At 38.1% G+C, this 21,511-nt stretch overlaps 1 protein-coding gene across 2 annotated transcripts; it reads left to right on the top strand.

Annotated features, from left to right (window-relative positions):
- Positions 1-1,899: 1,899 nt before the first annotated feature.
- On the top strand, positions 1,900-21,297 carry pip4k2ab (phosphatidylinositol-5-phosphate 4-kinase, type II, alpha b). Of its 2 annotated transcripts, XM_052128068.1 has the most exons (11): positions 1,900-2,706; positions 9,049-9,146; positions 9,271-9,367; positions 12,649-12,801; positions 12,883-13,029; positions 14,230-14,268; positions 15,834-15,932; positions 17,100-17,213; positions 17,375-17,627; positions 18,035-18,138; positions 19,962-21,297. In XM_052128068.1, exons 1-11 carry the CDS (start codon positions 2,569-2,571, stop codon positions 20,040-20,042), a joined length of 1,323 nt encoding a protein of 440 aa, XP_051984028.1. In that variant the 5' UTR covers positions 1,900-2,568; the 3' UTR covers positions 20,043-21,297. The 2 variants fall into 2 exon arrangements, with proteins under 2 accessions (XP_051984028.1, XP_051984029.1); XM_052128069.1 differs by lacking the exon at positions 15,834-15,932.
- The last annotated feature ends 214 nt before the right edge of the window (positions 21,298-21,511 follow it).

Genomic DNA, 21,511 nt, shown 5'->3' on the forward strand with positions numbered 1-21,511 from the left:
TGAGTATGTGAGACAATTCTGGAAGATTATTAGTGAAGCTATGTAGTTGAAAGAATAGTTCCACCTGAACGATAACACGGTGTAGATTGAGTAACATAAGCTAATCACAGCAAACAAGAGATGAGGTAATGATCTGAGATATCTTCGCTCAGCGGTAGAATTTCTATAGTATCAAAATCAACTCCATATGATAGAATTAAATCAAGTCCTGTCATATTTTGTCTGACTGCAAGAGAGTTGCGAATATCAATAAATGCTAATCCCAATGTGTTATTTTCATTATTTATGTGAATACTGAAGTCAACAACAATTAAAGCTCTATCTACAGTAACTACTAGATCTGATAGAAAATTTGCAAATTCATCAAGGATCATCATGTGAGGCGATCTGGAATACGCAAAAGCAAAGTATACCTGGGCCTTATGCCAGATGGAAGTTTTTTGACCGTTGCATCACATCTCGCACAGGAGCACCGTGTTTTTTTAGACACCATGTCAAGTTAAAGGGATAGTTCACCCAAAAATGTTGTTTATTCACCCTCATGCCATCCCAGATGTGTGACTTTCTTCTGCAGGACACAAACAAAGATTTTTAGAAAAATATTTCAGCTCTCTAGGTCCTCACAATATAAGTGAATGGTGGCCAGAACTTTGAAGGTCCAAAAAGCATTTAAAGGCAGCATAAAAGTAATCAATTCGACTGTGGTGGTTAAATCCATGTCTACAGAAGCTAAATGATAGGTGTCGATGAGAAACAGATCAATATTTAAGTCTGTAAATCTTCCCTTTTACATTCTTTTTTTTGATTTTGGCCATTCACATTCTTAGTGCATTTTGCCACTCACTAGGAGAATTTATAGTAAAAAAATAATTACCTGTTTCTCACCCACACCTACTTCTGAAGACCTGGATTAAACCACTGGAGTTGTATGGATTACTGCCTTTATTGCTGCCTTTATATTTTTGGACCTTTAAAGTTCTGGCCACCATTCACTTTGTGAATCTCGCATTATGATGACCTAGAGCTGAAATACTGATCGAAAAATCTTCATTTGTGTTCTGCAGAAGAAAGTCATACACACCTGGGATGGCATAATGGTGAGTAAATTATGAGATAATTTTTATTTTTGCATGAACTATCCCTTTAAAAAAACGTCAACTTTTAAAAACGCGTCTGGACACATCTCCGTTCTGTTCTATTCTTTTCACAGCGTCAAGCTATTGTAGCACGTATTCACAACTTAATGACAGAAGAGGGCAGTAAAACACAGATAAAGCCTCCATCGGGCAGTTCAGAGCCTCACAAGAACACGGATCTTGGCGCATTGTAAATCAGGGGAGGAGCTGATCAATCCCTATTGGCCATCCCACCCAGCCGCACCTCTCTGTCTCAGGTGTCACTGTATCACACAAAAACTTCTTGTTTGCCCCCCCCAAAAGGGATTAGTGATTCATATTATATTGCATTGGATATTGCAATTGCATAGATAGATAGATAGATAGATAGAATTGAGAGAATTGATTCGAGCCTTCGAGGTGTCCATTTTTCCCTAACACAAGAAGAGCAAAGAAGTAAATGCTTACATGCAATGCATATTTGAGGTTTTAGATATACGTAGCTTTCTTTTTTTGAGGTTGAGCATAAAAAGCTCTCCTTGCTTCTATTATTCACCAATCAATAGTTGAGATACTTAATCCAATAGCACTGTATGAGTAGATCATGTCGTACATCATCAGGGCTGCGTTTCCAGACAGTATCGCAAGCTTAATTTGATCGTAGAGACCATTGGCACCAGTGGTTTCTACGATCTTCTTAGGCTTACGATGCTTTTGGGAAATGCAGCCCTGGTCAATAGCTTAACGTGAAGCACAATATTTATGTGCCAGCGTGCTGAGAGCTGTCAGATGCTGCTGCTGCATACAGGCGCAGTAGATGCTCAGATGCCCGGTCTTCATCGCTAGACTTTAGCAGGACATTTTTCGTCGTTTCCTTTTTCGGTATATTGCTTGGTTTTGATTAGTTTCGTCCATCGTTGAGCGATTGTTAAGGATTTATAAATACCACCATAACGGTTGTGAACGGCCATGATTTAAATGAGGTGGCACACCTTTACATGGGAGTGGCGTGGAATATTTGCATTATTTATCGGAAGACGGTTCTTCTTGTTTTATTATTGTTAGTAGTACATTTGACGTGTAGCCACAATGGATAAGGATATAATTAATTTGAGCTTGTGGAATGCCTTGCCGAGCTAAACATTTTGTTCGCAAAGCTGTGTGAATGAGTAGGCTATTAGCGCATACATCCAGCCAACTGTAACCTTCAAGCTAACGTCAATGACAGCTAGCAGTTAGCTGGTTTGCGTTGGTGGATAGGGGACTTCTGCGGGATTTTCATCGCCCGTCAGCTGCGCGTTTGCAGAGGGATGCATGAACATGCTGCATTAAAACAAGAAACGAAGGAATCACACGTGAAGAGCCGACAGGGCGCTGCTGATTCTGAACAGCTCGTGACGAGACATCGCGCATAGTGCCACGCGCAGAGAGGGATTTCATTCATCCACTAAACATGGCCTCTGCAGTCAGCAACCTTGCTGCATCCATCGCCAGCAAAACCAAAAAGAAACACTTCGTGTCTCAGAAGGTGAAGTTGTTTCGGGCCAGCGACCCGCTCCTCAGCGTGTTGATGTGGGGAGTGAACCACTCGGTAAGGGTTACATTTTGTTACAGGTTTATGACAGCAGGTGATGCGCCATCTGAGCGGATTGAAGGCTGGCGCATGTAAGTCCTCTAGCTGCTTCTTAATCACTCGAAAACGGTTGCATTGACATCCGACTTTAAACATTGGAGGTATTTCTCAACGCGCGACTTTGTTGCTGTCTCCAAGAGCTGTTGCGTTACAAATGTCCGATGAGAGAGACTTTGGCACACAGTCGTAGTACTTGAGGACTCCGAATGGCTAGTAAAATGCTGTAGACACTATTTAGGTCATTGTTCCACGTCCATTGCGAGTGCTTAACTCTGCAAGAAAATTAAACATATTTCTCGCGTTTAGTATTCACCAAATTAAGCGCTATTTGCTATTTCTTAATCTTAGACAACAAGGTGCGTTTAAAGTATGCTTCCCCAGTGGGAATGGAAGATTTCCAGGTATCAGACAAGCCCTAATTGATCTCCTGGGAATCTCAACACCAGTGTCTGGGAGGCATTTGTTGGTCCCATAATGCACATGCATAAGAAGATGGGCAAATCTATTATTTGGTACCTCTGTTGTGTGGAGGTACTAACCGATCAGTCTTAATAATTATTATTACACTTGTCAAGAAGTCAAAGGTGTCAGATGTGTTGTTTTTTTGCACATTGCTGAATGCTATCTACACGCCTCTCAATTGCCATTTAAGAAGCTTTTAAATTTCCTGTATGTCTCCCTTTATCAGAAGTTTATCAGGAGTAATGCATGTTAGTGGCAATTATATGATGTTATCCCTAAGGCAATGTCCATTGAAAATGCTGTAGAGGTCAACCGATAGTGGATTTTACTGATACAGATAACTAAGTTGGGCAGTGCCTGCCAATAAACGATTCAACCGATAGTTTTAAAATTGATACTGAAGGAAAAAAAACAAACATTCAAAGTAAAATAGTGCTGAACTTTATAAAAAAAATAAACAGTACTGACTGAACTATGAAAATGTATGGCACTTTTTTAAATGAAATAAATATTAATATGTTAAATAAGATTCGAATTTTAAAGTAAGCAGATTTTTAAATTGACGCTGTTTCCATAGTCCACAAGAGGGCGCAATACATAAACCATTCATCACCATTATACTGTATTATTGCATAGAACATTCCTAAACTTACTGTTAAAAAAAAGAGCACTTAATTTTTAACTAATATGCATAAATAAATAAAGTTTTAGTTGGTCCATATTCTCAAATGCTAAAAGTAAAATGAAGGGGGTAAAAGCTTCAATGGTGTTACACTTGCACTGATTCCTACTACTCCAGACTCAAGCTTCATAATAACAGTGAAATAACACATTGTTTTTTATTCATTACAGTTGTATGTAGGGTAGCAATATTCGCAGATAGTAGTGGTATTCGGTTGAACTCGGTGGTGAAATGGCTCAGACTATGAGCTCAGGCCAGAAGCCTGTTCAAACAGACGGAACACAACAGACTGAAACCGAACATGAGGCTCTCGAGACACACATTTCCAAGTTGAACATCTTTCCTGACAAAGCATTTAAACATCTCATTGCTTAATCTGAGAAATGCTTATAAGAGAGCAAGACGCCATGGCCAAAGGATTTTGGATTTTGCAACCATCCTTTTGTTTTTCTATGTAAACGTGCGCTAGATGAACATCTTTTTCCCCTTTGGGTTTTTTTGTTCAACGTCTTGTGTAGGAGCGCTGTTTTTTTAGATGATGTGTCTAATTAAAAATAACTTATTGAGACACCTGCTTTCTGTTAAACAGTATTTGTTGCGCTGTGTCTAACTTTTTTAGCAAAAAAAGTGTGATCGATCTGAAGTCACTGTATTACAGTGAAGATAATAATTTTTTATTGAAATCAGATGCATTTCTGATTTGTTTATATGTTTCCCTCAGATGCATGAAGATATTGATTTGCTTTCTCAGGTCACTAGCTTTAAATTTGCAACTTAGCTGGCTAAAGAATGCATAAATGTGACCTGCTGGATATAAACTAATTCAAATAGATGGTATTTTAATAGTAACAATCATGACATTTAAACATTTGGGTAGAAATTGCTTGTATTTTTGTCTCATTGTTCTAACCGCTTGAGGTTAGCTTTAATGTTTGCGTCCACTCATCCTTGTCGGCAAACATACTGCTGTTCTCTATTTATGCAGCATCTAGTCAACAAATCAGTGTGGATTTTTGCAGATAACCGATAATTCCAGAAATCTGTTATCGGTGCCGATTAATCGACAAAACCGATATATCGGTCGACATATAAAATGCTGTTGTGCATTTTATAGTGGCATCTTATGCCACCAGACTTTGTAGGTCACATAACTTGTATGGCTATGTCACTGTGGAACATAAATTGTCATACTTAATTTTTTAAGGCCATTTGGGTTAATCATTTTATTCTTTTTTATGTCTTTATTTTGACCTAAAATAAACCACTGTGTGCCAGTACACAACTTCTGGCAAAAGAGGTGCATCAGCTGTTAAAAAAATGCAGTCCATTCAATTTGTTGGAAGACGTACATATGAAAGTAATGCTATTGTGCAAAAGTCACATTAGAGCACATTAGATGTTTCACAAACATCTAATGTCTTGAGATGATATTATATATATATATATATATATATATATATATATATATATATATATATGTAACTTCTGCTTTGGTGTGTCAATAAGAAATGAAAATTTTCAAACGTTCCTTTTGCAAACAGAGTAGAATAGAAGAACAAGGATTCCTGCAACAGATGGTATGGCCCCCAGAGCCCGGATCTCAACATCACTGAGTCAGTCTGTGGTTTCACGAAGAGACAGAAGCAACTGAGACAGCCTAAATAGATAGAAGACATGTGGCAAGTTCTCCAAGATGCTTGGAACAACCAATCTATGTGCAAGTGTACCTAGGTGAATTGGTGCTCTTCTAAAGTTAGGGTGATCACACCAAATATTTATATAGTTATGCTTCGCCTGATTTTTGAAAACATCCTCACTATAGAATGTATACAACTACATAAAACACAGTTCTATAGCTCTTCAGCATATCCTTTTGAGAGAACATTACACTGTTCATCAAAATATCCTTTTAGGTAACAGAGAAAAAGCCAGGCCAACAAGTATTCCCATTTTCTCTTGTTGGTTAAGCTATGTGGAAGGAAATCGAGAGGTTGTTATAATGACCCATTCAGGGTTGGGGAATAACAGAATACATATAACAGGATTGCGTATTTAAAATACAAAATATAAGTAACTGTATTCCACTACAGTTTAAATTATTTTTTTCAATTTAAATTATAGTCAATGCAAGAGAAAAAATCTACCAGTGCTGACGAAGTAATCCAAAGTATTTAGAATATATTTGTGGCAAATAGGAGGGCGGGGCTGGGCCGTGATGACGCACGCCCGCCCCTAATTAGGCTAATCAAGCCAACGAGAGGGCAGTTCGGGAGAACGAGAGCCCCAGGCATGATGTACACCCTCTTCTGTTTTAAGATAATCATTAAATGATTATTTATATTGTCAAGCCTTTATCCCTCTCATCGACATAATTAGCCTGATTAGGGGCGGGGCATGCGTCATCATGGCCCGGCCCCGCCCTCCTATTTGTCACAATGTTACTGACCTTGAGTTATCTAACGGAATACGTTAAAAATGACATTTTACAGCATGTATTCTATAATCTGTAGTGGAATACATTTCAAAAGTAACCCTCCCAACCCTGGACCCATTTTCTCATTAGTCCTGGAGACTAAAATACATGGAACAATATCTAAAACACTTTGGTATATTCTTGGCTCCATCTTGGCTTCATTTCCATCTTAAAGGAATTTAAATTTTCTTTCACCAGTCATTGGATGTATGTGTACATAATAAGGTGTTCATCCTTCATGTTTGACATGATTGGCAAATGGGATCTTTGGACCTCATAAATGCAGTGTTCAGGAATATCGCCCATGTTTTTTGCCTATTTTTGCAATTTAGGTCAGTAGAGCCCCTCCCTTGACTACATATAGCCCACACCCTCTTTTGTTTTTACATCAAGCATATTCTTGATGGTCCTTTTTCCCCCAATTCATTCCCACTACTTAATGACTGTATCTCAACTCTCTCATCTAATCCTTACCCTCTCTTCCCTCTTCTCTCCTTTTATTATCCCTCCCATAGATTTTTCATCCTCTCATCCTCATCTTCCATTCAGAACAGTCTCGGATAAGCTTTTTCAAGTTGCTTACATAAGTCTATGAGGTATAGCTGAAGTCTGAAGTGAAGACTTTAATCGTAGCAGGAATGAGAAATTGCCTTAACTAGGGACTGAAATGAAACTCACTCAGTCAGGCTTTTTCTCAGCACATAAGGAACTATGCTGTAATTTGCCATTGATGTGAATTTGTAGTACCATTGTGTTATATAAACCGGGTGATGAGCCTTATGTGCTGACAGATATTAGTGTGCTGAGAAAACAGGCTCCAGTGATGCTATTATTTCAGATCTGATTTGAAATGCAATAAAAGGAAGTATAAAATTGCATGTAATGATACTGTATCCCAGCACACATGTTCCCCAGGAAAAGCCTCTGGTCTCTTGATTGATTAATCTCAATGGCTTATCCAAATGAAATTGTACATTGATTATGTAACTAAGTGTAAAGAAGGTGTGGGGGCACAGAGCCACTACACCACATACCCTCTATATCTGGATATAGTTACATGGATGCACTCCATACTAGAGGATAATCAGGTTACATTTTTCTTAAACTGGTTATCAGTGTATTAAAGGAATAGTAGATCCAAAAAGGAACATTCTGTTGTTCCAAACTTGCATGACCAAATGCCCCAGCACATTTTCTATGAAATCGAAAAACAAATGGTTGTGAGGTCATTCAGAACTAATTTTGGCTTTTTGGTGTTTTTGAGTGTGCTTCGGTGGTTCATAACAGTTCGCCTACACAAACTTTGAGGAAAATGTCTTACCAGCTGTTAACACCTTACTGCCATTTGTCCACATCATCGGTAGGTGTGACCTGGAGCCCCACCTACTTTGAGACTGACAACTAATTCCTGTTTAGTCTTTTCAGAACAGTCAACACACTCTCACTGAGAAATCATACGGATTCATATAAGTTGGCTAAATCATTTGAAATTGTATGAGTTGGGTCATAATAATTCATACTACATTTACACAAGCAAATCAGGAGCCTCTCCCTCGTCTCCTTCTAAAACTCGACAATTACTTTCTTCGGTCATACATAACATACTCTAAATATGCTTCAGATCATGCTTTGGAACTTTACTCTAAGGATATGTTTAGATATGGGGTTTGGGTAAGGGCAAAAAATTAAGAAGCATGTTCACATTTAAATTTATTTAGCAGACGCTTTTATCCAAAGCAACTTAGACACTAAGCAAGCAATTTGTCATACAAAGTTTATCTAAATCTGCAGTATAGGACTGCCAAGTTCTCACAGTGGCTGGAGTAGTAAAGCACAGCTAGCACAGATAATAATTTTTTTGGTAAAAAAAAACTTTTTAGATCGGTTTTCCAAATTACTCTGTTGATCAACACATTATCTTATACTTAAATCGTACATGGACATAGTTGTTTCAGAAACGATTGCCTATTTTACATACAATTTAGTCATCTCTTTTAAATAACAAAGCCCAGTATTTTTTATTTAGTGAAATGCTTCTTAAAAGACAGGACGGCACCCCCTGATGCGGCAGGGACAGATGGAGGAACAGGAAAATCCACAGAAATAGCTCTCTGCATACGCACAGCACCTCATAGAAGTGTTTTTGTGTGATAGAAAAGGAGTGTCAAATAAACAGGCTAGATTCCACTATGAAGGACTGACAAGCATTTTTTAACACTAACAGAAATACTTTATTCAGTTAGTGTCACTAGACTTGCATAAATGTGTAGCCATGTAGGTGGTATTACACCTGACAGGCTACTAACTTGTATTAAATAAGGAAGTGGACAGTCCATCTAAATAAGTAATGCTTAACCTGTTGGTACAGACAGCACTGTTTTTCATTACTCCTGTTGTTAGTGAAATAAAGTTGTTTCTTGGCTGTAGTCCAGCAGTGCACCACATTTTGCAAAATGGCCCCTGTGCTGCAGAGAGTGCTCTGTAAATGAGAAAAATATTGTATTTATTTACTTGGAGCAGGTCCAGAGGCCTTTCTGTTGTATTGTAGAGCTGATATAAATATTTTTTTATATTTTCTTTAGCTTTATCATTCTTAAACTTTACCATTTTAGAATTTGGTGTGATTTGAGCGAATTGCTCTTTCCTTTTTTGCACTTTGACATCTTCTGTTGTTTGCTTGTAGATAAATGAACTCGGCCACATCCAAATTCCTGTTATGCTAATGCCTGATGACTTCAAAGCCAACTCTAAGATCAAGGTGGACAATCACCTCTTCAACAAGTAAGAGAGTCTGACTTGAGATGATCTTGTTAAAATTAGAATGATCATCTTGCTTTGTATGTATGTGTTCATTGCTTTGCTTTCGCCGGTGATTGGCTTTTGCACCTTTTTTCTACTTACAAAGAGAGAACATGCCAAGCCATTTCAAGTTTAAGGAGTACTGTCCTCTAGTCTTCCGCAATCTGAGGGAGAAGTTCTCCATCGATGATCAGGAATATCAGGTATCTAAGTGCTTAAAGGGGTCATATTAAAAATGTTCCCCCTAAAGTCTACTTTTAATGTAAATTACGATTTTATATCTAAAGGTCATATTTCAATATTTAGCCTTTGAATAAAACATTTATGCTGTGCTTTGAAGAACAAATGACCCTATCTTTCAATAAGTCTCTTTGCAAAGCCCACATTAGTTTGTGACATAGCCCCAAAAATCCACACTGAGATGCGACACACAAACTTTAAAGATCGGACTGAAATAATAATACCTTACATTTATATAGCGCTATATCCCTAGGTGTCCTGGGATTTTTAATGACCACAGAGAGTCAGGACCTTTTTACAGGATAGTGTCTCCATCACTATACTGGGGCATTAGGACCCACACAGACCGTAGGGTGAGCACCCCCTGCTGGCCTCCCTAACACCTCTTCCAGCAGCAACCTTGGTTTTCCCCAGGAGGTCTCCCATCCAGGTACTGGCCAGGCTCAACCCTGCTTAGCTTCAGTGGGCAACCAGGCAAGAGCTGCCGGGTGATATGACTGCTGGTGAAATAATCAGTCTGATCTCATGAAAATCTGATCTCATGAAAATATTGTTACTGTGGCGGCATTATTGCAAAATTGCATTAAGTGGCGGATATACATTGTGGCAGTTCTGGAGTGAAAATGTCCACCGTGTGGTGCAGATTCTCATTAACAGATGAGGGTTTTTTTTTTTTTTTGGTTGGATTTTTTTCCCCATTTCTCCTCAATTTGAAATTCCCAATGCGCTTCTTGTGGTGGCGTAGCGACTCACCTCAATCTGGGTGGAGGATGAATCTCAGTTGCCTCCGCGTCTGAGACATCAATCTGCGCATCTTATCACGTATCTTGATGAGCGCGTTACTGCGGAGACCTAGCATGTGTGGAGGCTTCACGCTATTCTCTGTGGCATCCACGCACATCCCACCATGCACCCCATTGAGAGCGACCACGAGGAGGTTAACCCAACTTGACACTACCCACCCTAGCAGCCAGGCCAATTTGGTTGCTTAGGAAGCCTGACAGGAGTCACTCAGCACGCCCTGGATTAGAACTTGCGACTCCAGGTGTGGTAGTTAGCATCTTTGTTTGCTGAGCTACCCAGGCCCCCAACAGATGAGGTTTTTAAGGTTAATGCTGTACTGAGTTTTAAATCAACATAATCTACCTCCCTACCCTAAAGGTGGTCACACACCGGACGAGAATCACCATGCCTCGTCATGGCTACGACATGGCGCAGGTATGAAACAAAGGGCGCGTCAATGCGGTTCAGGTGTAAGACAGTACACACAAAGGTTACCAAGGATTTTCCTTTCTTTGAGAATGAACAACACTAGAGTAAATAATCAATGTCCATCGATAATTATTTGGGTCGAATTTAATGGAAAATATGTGAGTTGCACTCCGAGGTGCAGCAGAAATTTGAGCTGCCACCTGAGTCGTAGCGTGGGGCCGCCGGAAGATGCTCCTCGGCAGCGGTGCTTGTACCTTCATTGAACAGCTGTTTCGAATTTTAGAATGCGCCATACCATCCGTCAGATGCGTTCTGTGTGCAACCCCCTTAAACGTAAACCTAACTGATAGTGTCATAAAAAGCAAATGTGAGATGAAAAATAGATGAGGTTTTGAAAATGTATTCTCTATTGAACAACATAATTTTGTGATGCTTCTATGACACTTTTGGTTTAAGTGTTGACTCACCTGATTTATGGGACTCATACCCCAGTCCTTTTCATCGCAAGTGCAATGCTCCATCAATTGATGAACCACGCAACTTGACCATGCTTGAATAAGCTTGCAAATGTAGTTGTTAATATTGTAATGCAAACATTCAAACTGATCACCTTACAAGTAATGTACTATTAGTGTAGATGTCATAATATAACATTGTGGGAGGAACAGGGCGAAATGAAAACGTTTATGATATGATAAGCTGACGGTTTTACTGGTGATTTGTGTGAAAGTGAATTTATTTTTATTTCAAAAGTGTTTATTTCACCAGGAAACTGATACATACAACAATCACATAAAAGTAATCTCGCAAAATGTAGGTATAGTTATGTGATTCTATTAAATCAGGTTGGAAAAAATCAGGGATCATATAAAAATAAACTGCAGGAACTTGTTGATGTGCCACACACAGCCATACAGCGCAGTGTTTCTGATCACCAATTATGCATAATTAAAATTTAAATGTAGACACCCATTTGTTGATGCATTTATTTGTGTGCTACTTTGTTTTAATAAATATAATTTTTGGACTGGGGAGGAAGTTTTGATTTCTTAAAGTTACTGTGTGTTTATATAGTACTGTGAATCAAGATCTTATGGAATCTTAAGATCTCAAAGATAAAATTTATTTAAATTTCTCATCATATGAACCCTTAAATTAAAAAATTAAGCTGTCTTTGATTTCTTAGTTAATTTGAACCAGTGTAAGTAAACTTCAATAATAATACATTTTATTTTATACAGCAAACATCAAATTATAATATCTTTCAGGCTTAGAAAACCTTGCTAGAAATGCTATTTGCAGAAAATTGTTTATTGAATTTGGCCCATTTCCCAGAAAGCCTCAATACTGCACTTACACTACTGTTGTGCCAGCACTGTGATCAAAGGAATCAGCATTTACCTTTTCACTGAAGTGAAAGCACAGTTTTAGCACCATATTGCATTTGTCTTTAACTATCTCCAGGTGACTTACATAAAACCTCAAATCGATAAAGGCATCTAATATAAATATCTACAAAATAAATGTAACTTTGCATAGCTGCGAAGATATTTTAACAGCTTTGAACCTTGGTAAAATAAATAATAACACACAGTACAACAGCTACACACAGTGTATGACTAGAGCAGCAAATCATAGAGGCCTCATATTTTTGGCAACTGGACTGAAGATCACCTCGAAGCACAAAAAAAATCACTTTACTTTTGCTTGGTTGGATAATGCAGTTTTTTTTAATGCAAATTCACATGTTAGCCTAATACGCTATTATGTGCGTCTCACATTTTCTGTTGTTATAGAAAGACAAGACAAGGCACTTTGCCATCCGAATGTGCAAAATCTGTGAACATATTTCCATATGTGATGAGGTTCAAAAAAAGAAGTGTCCAGACTGTACAGTCTGGCATTCCAGGCTGACTGCAGACTCCAGGTTAGGAGAAGTGCCAGCATTGGCTTTTTGGCACTGTTTTATGGGAGCAGTGTAGTGCAAGTTTGTCTGGTGTTAGCAGTGTGCTATTCTTTCCTCCTGTGGCAGAACTCTCTGACACGCAGGGCCCCAATTCCCAGTGACGCTCAGGGCCGCAGTGGAGCTCGTTTCCATACCTCATACAACAAGAGATATCTTATCAAGATCATCACCAGTGAGGACGTAGCTGAGATGCACAACATTCTGAAGAAGTACCACCAGGTAGAGGGAAAAACTATTTCTAGACTAAAATGATCTTCACATGCAATGAACTGAAGGATTTTTTGTGTTTGTCCCCTGTAGTATATAGTGGAGTGCCATGGCAACACGCTGCTCCCTCAGTTTCTGGGCATGTATCGCCTCACTGTGGATGGAGATGAGACCTACATGATCGTCACTCGCAATGTTTTTAGCCACCGGCTGCCTGTTTACAAAAAATATGATCTAAAGGTTCGTGATGACAGACAAAAATGCTTTATATAACGGCTTATGAATGTGTTATGAACCTAGACCTTATCATATCATATGAATGTGTTATGAACCACTCACCCTCATGTTGTTCCAAACCTATATGACTTTCTTCTGTGGAACACAAAATGAGATTTAGGAAGAATATTAACCTCAATCGCCATTTGCTTTCATTGAATGGAAAAAAAGATTCAATGAAAGTGAATGATGACTGAAGCCTAAAGTATACTTCGGTCAGACGCAAACGCTGAACGCCCACGCATAGGACTTGTGATACAAATCTTGTCATCAGCAGAATGCTTGAGTATTGAACATGTGCAGCCCAATTTTTCTAACTGTACATCTTTGAACACACAGACTGTGCATGCGCTTGGAAATATTTGTATGAATTACTGGGTCCACAAGGTGGCAATACTCACATTTGAGCTGTTTATTTAATGAATATACACTAGAAGATGTAATCGGCAGTAAAGAACAGGAGAAAAACGAAATCAACAACAGTGGATGTGGACGTGCACGTCAAAAGCGGGTGTGTGAGAACGTCTGGAGGTACCTGCATTTGTATAACTCGAGTCTGAAGGAATATAAAGACATCTCTATGGGTCTAAACTGCTGAAGAGAAATAGTCCAGTGTCTTATAACAGTCGTAGAGCGCATGTGCCAAACACATGTGTATGCGCGCACAGTCAGAGGTGCCCAAACTTTTTCCTACGAAGGGCCAAAAATCGACGGCCATGGGCTGAAAATAAATGATGTATTATTTCAAACTGTATTATATTAAAATATAAAAGTTGCAGTGGTTCCCCTACTTGATGATTTCATAATATAAAAACATTACTCTTCAATCTGCTTAACTAATGCAATGAAGAGCTGCATCAATAGCATGTTTTTTTGTTTTTTTTTCCTCTTGTCAAATATGGCAAGTTGGGCCAAATCTAAGGTCATCACAGGGTCCTGTTTTGGGCATTTCTGGAGGATACATTGATAGGCTCACGTTCTACTTGACGCTGAACGTTCGTGTCAAATTCAAAGTTTACGTTGGGCTTGAGGCTAACGTTCTACCTAACATCTCCTTTCGTGTTCTAAAAAAGAAAGTCATACAGGGTTGGAAAAACATGAGGGTGAGTAAAGGATACCACAATATGTATTAAAAAAAAAAAAATCTCTGAACAACTTTTTTAGGGATCCACAGTGGCCAGAGAGGCTAGTGACAAAGAAAAGGTAAATTTTTCAATTTTAAATTTCCAACTTTAAATTTCCAACTTTCATTTTCTTTTTATCATATAAAGAAAGCACAAGGGGATGAAAGGAGGTTTACATGTAAACATTTTTTTTTTTTACAAATAATAATAATAATCTGTGCTCAATTCAGTTTGCTTGATTTCTTTTGCTTCACGAAATATATTTATGGAAAATTGCACTTTATAGTCTAATGGTGTCAACTTAAACCTAAGAACCTTGATATATTCCTTACATTTTAGATAGCGCTTTTCTAGGCACTCAAAGTACTTTACATAGTATTGAGGGTCTCTCATCAACCACTACAAGTGTGCAGCATCCACCTGGATGATGTGAGAGCAGCCATAGTGCACTAGTTGGGCCAAAGTCAGGACCTTAATTTAACATTTCATTCGAAAGAAATTGTTTTGTCAAGTATAGTGTCCCTGTCAATATACTGGGGCATTAGGACCCACACAGATTCCAGCAGCTATTCCAGCAGCAACCATAGTTTTCCAGAGCAGGTTGCCCATCCAGGTATTAGCCAGGCTCAACCCTGCTTCGCTTCAGTGGGTAACCAGGTGAGAGCTGCAGGGTGATATGCTGCTGGTATCCCCTACCTTAGTATCCCTTATATGGTGATATCCCATATCGTTTTGCACCGTAATTCAAGTGCACTGATCTCTGCATGTAAAGAGTGAGGTACTAACACAAACCATTGCAAGTAATTAATCAAAGATTGACAGATGATAATGGAATCAGAATGTAAATGTGATTGGCCAGACTGAAATGGGTTTCAGAAAAAATCAAAACTGCTGATAGGAACTTTTGACTGTTGGATTACACTTGGAACTCAATTTATTGAATATATTGATTTAATGTGTGAAAACTACAGAAAAATATATAGCATTTTATAACATTCTCTCACATTAGGCAAACCTGATCTTGTGTTTTTCTAATACCTATGTACATATGAAGGGCATGTGAATGATTTGCATGTATATTCTTTTTTTTTTTGTATATGCATGTTAATCTTGCTGGTATGATGGATTATTTCTATGTTGATTTATTTCTCCTCCATTGAAATCTATTCTAATGCTGTATATGATACTCTCTGGCAAATATTAACAGCTGTATATTTGTAAATATGTGTCATATACAGACTAGAGTTTATTGTCTTTCAATGTATTTTATGCAATGTTTCCAGTTTTTTAAATTGTGATTTCCTAAACATTCTTCTGTGATATTTTGTTTCTTCACTCATTGTTTACTGTATAACAGCCATGCTATCAATCGATTTTCTATCACTCTGTACTTTTTTGTGTTCCTTTTGATGCATGCAATTGGTGAAACTTTCATCTCTTTGTATTTTTTAAATTAAGACATTTTCACCACATTCTGAAGGCTTTACATGTTGAACATATGTCTTTAAGAAATTGAGTGTTCTCACCCTTTTGAATAACTAAATACAAAAAGGTTTTCCCAAAGTTATCATGAAAACGTTTCAGCTCATCACCTCCACAAACTGATCAGTGAGTGCTTGCATCTTCCTTCCTTTTTCTTGGCAGCCACGCCAACCTGAGGAGGGGGCTCCATCCAAATCTCGCATGAGCCAAAAGCTACAAACCATCCGGATTGCCACACGCTTTTACTGCGCCATAAGACACGTAAGGACACATCAGCAAAGAACTGTCCCATATTGCTCTGTTCTTCTTCAACATGCATCACCTCACATTTTGCCTCAGCAAAGCACTGTTCCCTCTGGATCCCTCAAGGGACCATAGACCCGAGGCCAGTGACGGTACTTTTTGATGTCCTGTTCCAGAAATAACATCTTCGACTATCTCTGCTGGAATTCTAAAAAGAACTGGAAGAGTATTGTGCCATTATTATATATTATAAGTGTGTTCTGCTAAGCCAGTGGTTTTAAAAAAAAAAATTATATAGCCTTCATCTAAGCATCTGAATTGTCTTTTAGTTTGGATTGAACACAACAATTCATCCATTGCTTCAGGAATCCTTTCAAATTTTTTGAAAATGATGGTTTGATGTTCTTAGAGGGATCTGCTCTGTTTAATGTTTAGTTCTTCAGACAGAAACTATCCATATAGAGCAAAGTTATGTTTGGATGTCACTCTGGTTAAATATTGTTCTATTGATTTGATTTTTGTTAAAATAATTGCTTGCTATACAGGTGTACGTATAGTCAAATATGTTTTAACAAATCTAATGCATGAAAATCAAATTCATGAGTTGAGCTTGATCCTAACTGTACACTTTGGGTTGTAATCACTGATCTTTGTGTAAGGGGGCATTTAGGTTTAATCACTGTAATTATTATAAATGTGCTAATTGTTTACTATAATCATGAAATCTAAATCACACACCATTGCAGTGAGTGTCCACATTGAAATTACAACAGACACCATCTGTAATGTTCTGTTTTTGAGCTCACTTAGTGATATGAGAACATACTCTAATTTGTACTGTGTGGGTAGGGCATAACAGCAGTAGGCCATCACTGACCAGGCTGTATTTATTTTTAAACACTGAATTGATTGTTGGATAATATCAAAGAAAGCTGATGAAAACAAGAAGAAACATTTATTATTATTTTTTTTTTTTTTTACTATTGCTAAATATTATTCTATGTTATAATGTTTCATTTCGAAACATTGACACATTGATTGTGTCAATCATAGAGAATCATATCAACAAATCAAAATGATAAAATGTGAATTTATGATATTGTATGCTAATGACACAATTGCATCATCCATAAAGTAAAAAATACAGCTTAAATGAACTTTAACGCTTTTTTCCAATGTGAACAGACTAAGGAGCTTCCAACTTACAAAGACAATGACTTCATCAATGATGGCCAGAAGATCCACATTGATGAGGAGAACAAGAAAATGTTCCTGGAGAAGCTGAAGAACGACGTAGAGGTCTGGATGTAATTCTATCCAAAAGTTTGTGTACAGCTACTCATCTATTGAGGATTCTCTCTCGAGCAAGCACTGTTTAATCATATTGGATCATTTAAACTTATTCAAACATACCTATTCACCGTAATTACCCATATGTGTTGCGCCTTATGTATTGACAGTTCCTTGCCCAGCTGAAGCTGATGGACTACAGTCTGCTGGTGGGGATCCATGATGTGGAGCGAGGGGAGCAGGAACAGCCCGAGGAGGAGAGTGAAGACAATGACGCTGGGGAGGAGGAGGGGACAGAAAGTGATGGAGGGGCCACCGGCTCCCCTCCAGATAGCCCCAGTAACACACTAGACAGCAGTAGGCCTCTGGGCCCAGGAGAGTTTGACCCCACCATCGATGTGTATGCCATCAAGAGCCATGAAAGTGAGTAGCTTTTCAGCTAGAACTAAATTAATTAATTACATTTGGTCACTTATGTGAAGAAGCTTTCTTTTAATTTGAAATAATTGATGTCTCAGTAATATCGCTAGGGTGTTGCTAGGTGGTTACTATGGTGTTTCGATAGATTTATAGTGTGAGCTGTGTGGTTGCTACTAGGATGTTCTTTGTAGTCAAAAGAGTCCAAAAAGTTTAAAATATTAAAAGTATATTCTTCAACCATAAAAAATTGTCCTTACTAAAGGGCCTTACTGTATTTCCATTAAGTATGTGTTACAATGAACTGTAAAGAAGGATATTATTCCAATGGTAAGTACTATACATGTAGCCATATAGTTTCACTTCATTCCAGTTCTTGCTTGCAGTAAAAATTTAGCTTTTCTCCCCTACAGGTGCTCCTAAAAAAGAGATCTACTTCATGGCAGTGATTGACATCCTCACTCTGTATGATGCCAAGAAGAAAGCAGCCCATGCGGCAAAGACAGTCAAACATGGGGTAAGAAACACAACTGCAATTCTTTAAAGAGGGAATCAGTGGTAAAGATGCTGGCTACCAACATACTGAGTGACTCCAGCCAGGTCTCCTAAGCAACCAATTTGGCCCGGTTGCTAGGGAGGGTAGAGTTGCATGGGGTAACCTCCTCGTGGTCGCTATAATGTTGTTCGTTCTCGGTGGGCGCATGGATGCAGCGTTGGATGGCGTGAAGTCTCCACATGCGCAATGTCTCTGTGGCAACGCGCTCAACAAGCCATGTGATAAGATGTGCAGGCTGACGGTCTCAGACGCAGAGGCAGCTGGGATTTGTCCTCCGCTCCCCGGATTGAGGCGAATCACTACGCAACCATGATTTACAAGCACATTGTGAATTGGGCATGCCAAATTGGGAGAAAAAGCAGAAAAAATATATTAAAAAGTGTGAATTCCTTCGCAAGTGAGTGTGCCAATGTCCTTCTCACTCTGAAGGACTGAGCACTTGCGTGTGTTTCCACTTGAATCTAAAAGTTACTTTTGATTTAGCATTGTGGTAAAATTTGTGCTTATAGCTGTTAAAAGTATTGTGACAGATTAACCTTAAATATTTTTTAAAGCTGCATACTGTGTCTCTGTATACCGTATGGGAAGAGTAAACAAACATTTAAAGAATATTTTTCACTTTTGGGTGTATGAGAGCAACTAAGGGTTTTAAAAAAACAGATAACCAGATGAGGAGAACAAGAAAATGTTCCTGGAGAAGCTGAAGAACGACATAGAGGTCTGGATGTAATTCTATCCAAAAGTTTGTGTACCGCTACCCATCTATTGAGGATTCTCTCCCGAGCAAGCACTGTTTAATCATATTGGATCATTTAAACTTATTCAAACATACCTATTCACGTAAATTTACCTCAGGTTTCAGAATGAACTGTGAGAATGCAACCGCTAGAATAATGTTACCGTAAATGGCAAAATTACGTCCACCAAGTGACCATTGCTTGTACCCTTCGCCAATGTCCTTGTTGAAGGGCCCTTCATGAAGGAATTCAGGTGCTCACTTTCGTTTGGAACAACCCTTCAAGTAGCATCTCCTTCCTTCTTCAGACAGATCACACTGTGAATTTATCAACAAAAGTTGAAAGTTTTGTTGCTGAAATTTGTCTGTGCTTGGTAAAATTTGCAGAAGATGGAAGTATTGGGCAGGTATTAGGCATGTGTGAGGTTCATTTTCTGGGATGATGTCTACAGAGTGGCGCCAAAAGCGAGTTGAATTTTTAGTTGTCAATGATGAAATACAGTCAACAGGAATGCATATTTTATATTCTGTATTTATATACAAATTTACATACTTTAACTCTACCCCCTTACCTAAACCCCAACCCTAAACCTAACTGTTAGTGGTGTCAAATGTAATTTTCAAGCGAAAATGCAACATTTGAATCATGCTCACCATTGTTTATCTGAATGCGAGTACTTCTTGTTCCCTCAGGACAAGAACACGTGCTTGCGCAACATGCTACAAGTAGCGTTATAAAGGGAACTGTATTCAGACTGGAATTGATGCAAAAATGTCAGATGAAGAATGCCTGTTAGTAATTCATCTGAATGGGGTTGATTTCAGGTCACATTAAATTTAGGAAGCAACATGTCGATTTCCCATGTGAACATGTTTCCCCACAGTGCCAGAACTGCTGTTTGCAATTCACCTATAAAATTAATTTACAAATGCTTAATTCCCCTAAATGCTATTGCTTAATTAGTGCCAAGTTTACTCAGAATATACACATGTTGGAAGGTGTAAAATCGTTTTTGATCCTTTCCCTAAATATCATTTGTTTCCCCAGGCAGGGGCAGAGATCTCAACAGTTAACCCTGAGCAATATTCAAAGCGATTATATGATTTCATCACCACCATCCTGTCCTAACTGCTGCCTAAGGAGGGAATGAAGTGGTGGATGCAGTGAAAATGAAGAGAAACAGGTGGTTACATGTGCTCTGCTGGAAAAAGTTTCTCTCCCGCTTGTCATGAGGATCACGCTTGAGATATATCAAGATCTTTTTTGTTTACAATCTCTTTTTCTTCTCTGTTATTTATTCTTTTTCAGTAGGTTTATGGCTCTGTCATTAATAAGGGATACATTTGATATAGTAATGTGTTATATATATATACCATTTTGTACCTTGTGTTGGATGTTGTTGATTGAGAAATCGAGTGATGTTGTTTGTGCCCAGCTACGTGGTATAATTATGAGACTGGAATTCTCAAAGCTGCTTAATTTTTTTTACCCTTATATTTTCTGCAAATATATTTTTTTTTCTCAATTAAAATGTCCAGATAAAATAAAATAGTTCAAAGATATGTCTATCTCTAAAATAAATTGGCCCTGATAGCTTTTTATGAGAGTAAGAATACAAATTAATTGGAGCATATTTTTTTTGAAAGTTTAGCACTATTGCTACACTTTAGCTGCAGGCAGTACCTTTAAATCAGATACATTTTTCTATCTGTTTACTAAGCGTATGTAACAGTGGGTTTAAAAGGATGCAACTTCAGGTTCAACTTCAGAATTCATAGTTAAGCTCCAATCAGCCAATTAGATTTAGATTAGCTGCCTGCTGTGCAGTGTAATGTCTTGCACAGGAGCTCAATATTTGCAATTGACTCCGACAATGTTTATCAAAAAAACTTTTGTCTAGCCACTGTTTTTGCACATGATCTAATGCACCCATATGTTTATGAAAATGATTACAGTTTTACCACTGACTCGCAGAGGGTCAAGCAATAGTAGTGATTCATAGAATGTGTTAAGCACCTGATGGGTTACATGTGCATTGCCACTTTTGTATCCCTAGAGAAAGAACAAAACGTTGCCTATTTTATGTCGTTTAGCTGTTGAGAGAACATATTATGACAATGAAGCATATTTTGTACCTCCCTTTTTTACAGTAATTTGCAAGTTTACAATGGGCCATTCTCTAAGTGAGAGAATGTAATTGTGCTGGCGCTATTTTGATGCTTGAATCTGTGTACTGTGTTTTTAGCTGCACTGTAAAGAGGGAGAGAATGCTGCCTAACTCTAGGTCTTACTGTTGATATTTCTCTCTCTCTCTCTCTCTCTCTCTCTCTCTCTCTCTCTCTCTCTCATCATTGTTGAAACTTTGTGTGATCCCAGAGACCTTTAGTATATATATATATATATATATATATATATATATATATATATATATATATATATATATATATATATAATGACAGATAGATATTGTGATATTTCTTCTTCTGGATTATTGTTTGCAAAGTAATCCTAAATATTCTACTGTATGTGTTGAAATGTTGACATGTATACACTGTGCGAGGGTGTGCCTTTTTACCTGAATTATTTAATTTTGTATT

Source organism: Xyrauchen texanus, chromosome 6, assembly GCF_025860055.1.
Source record: "Xyrauchen texanus isolate HMW12.3.18 chromosome 6, RBS_HiC_50CHRs, whole genome shotgun sequence".
Taxonomy (NCBI): Eukaryota; Metazoa; Chordata; class Actinopteri; order Cypriniformes; family Catostomidae; genus Xyrauchen; species Xyrauchen texanus.

Bases quoted from the DNA above. Each gene is read 5' to 3' on its own strand.
- pip4k2ab (XM_052128068.1), top strand. From the start codon at position 2,569: ATGGCCTCTGCAGTCAGCAACCTTGCTGCATCCATCGCCAGCAAAACC. The intron at 14,269-15,833 runs GTAAATTTTTCA...TTTTCTTGGCAG, and splicing joins AGGCTAGTGACAAAGAAAAG to CCACGCCAACCTGAGGAGGG. The intron at 17,628-18,034 runs GTGAGTAGCTTT...TCTCCCCTACAG, and splicing joins TGCCATCAAGAGCCATGAAA to GTGCTCCTAAAAAAGAGATC.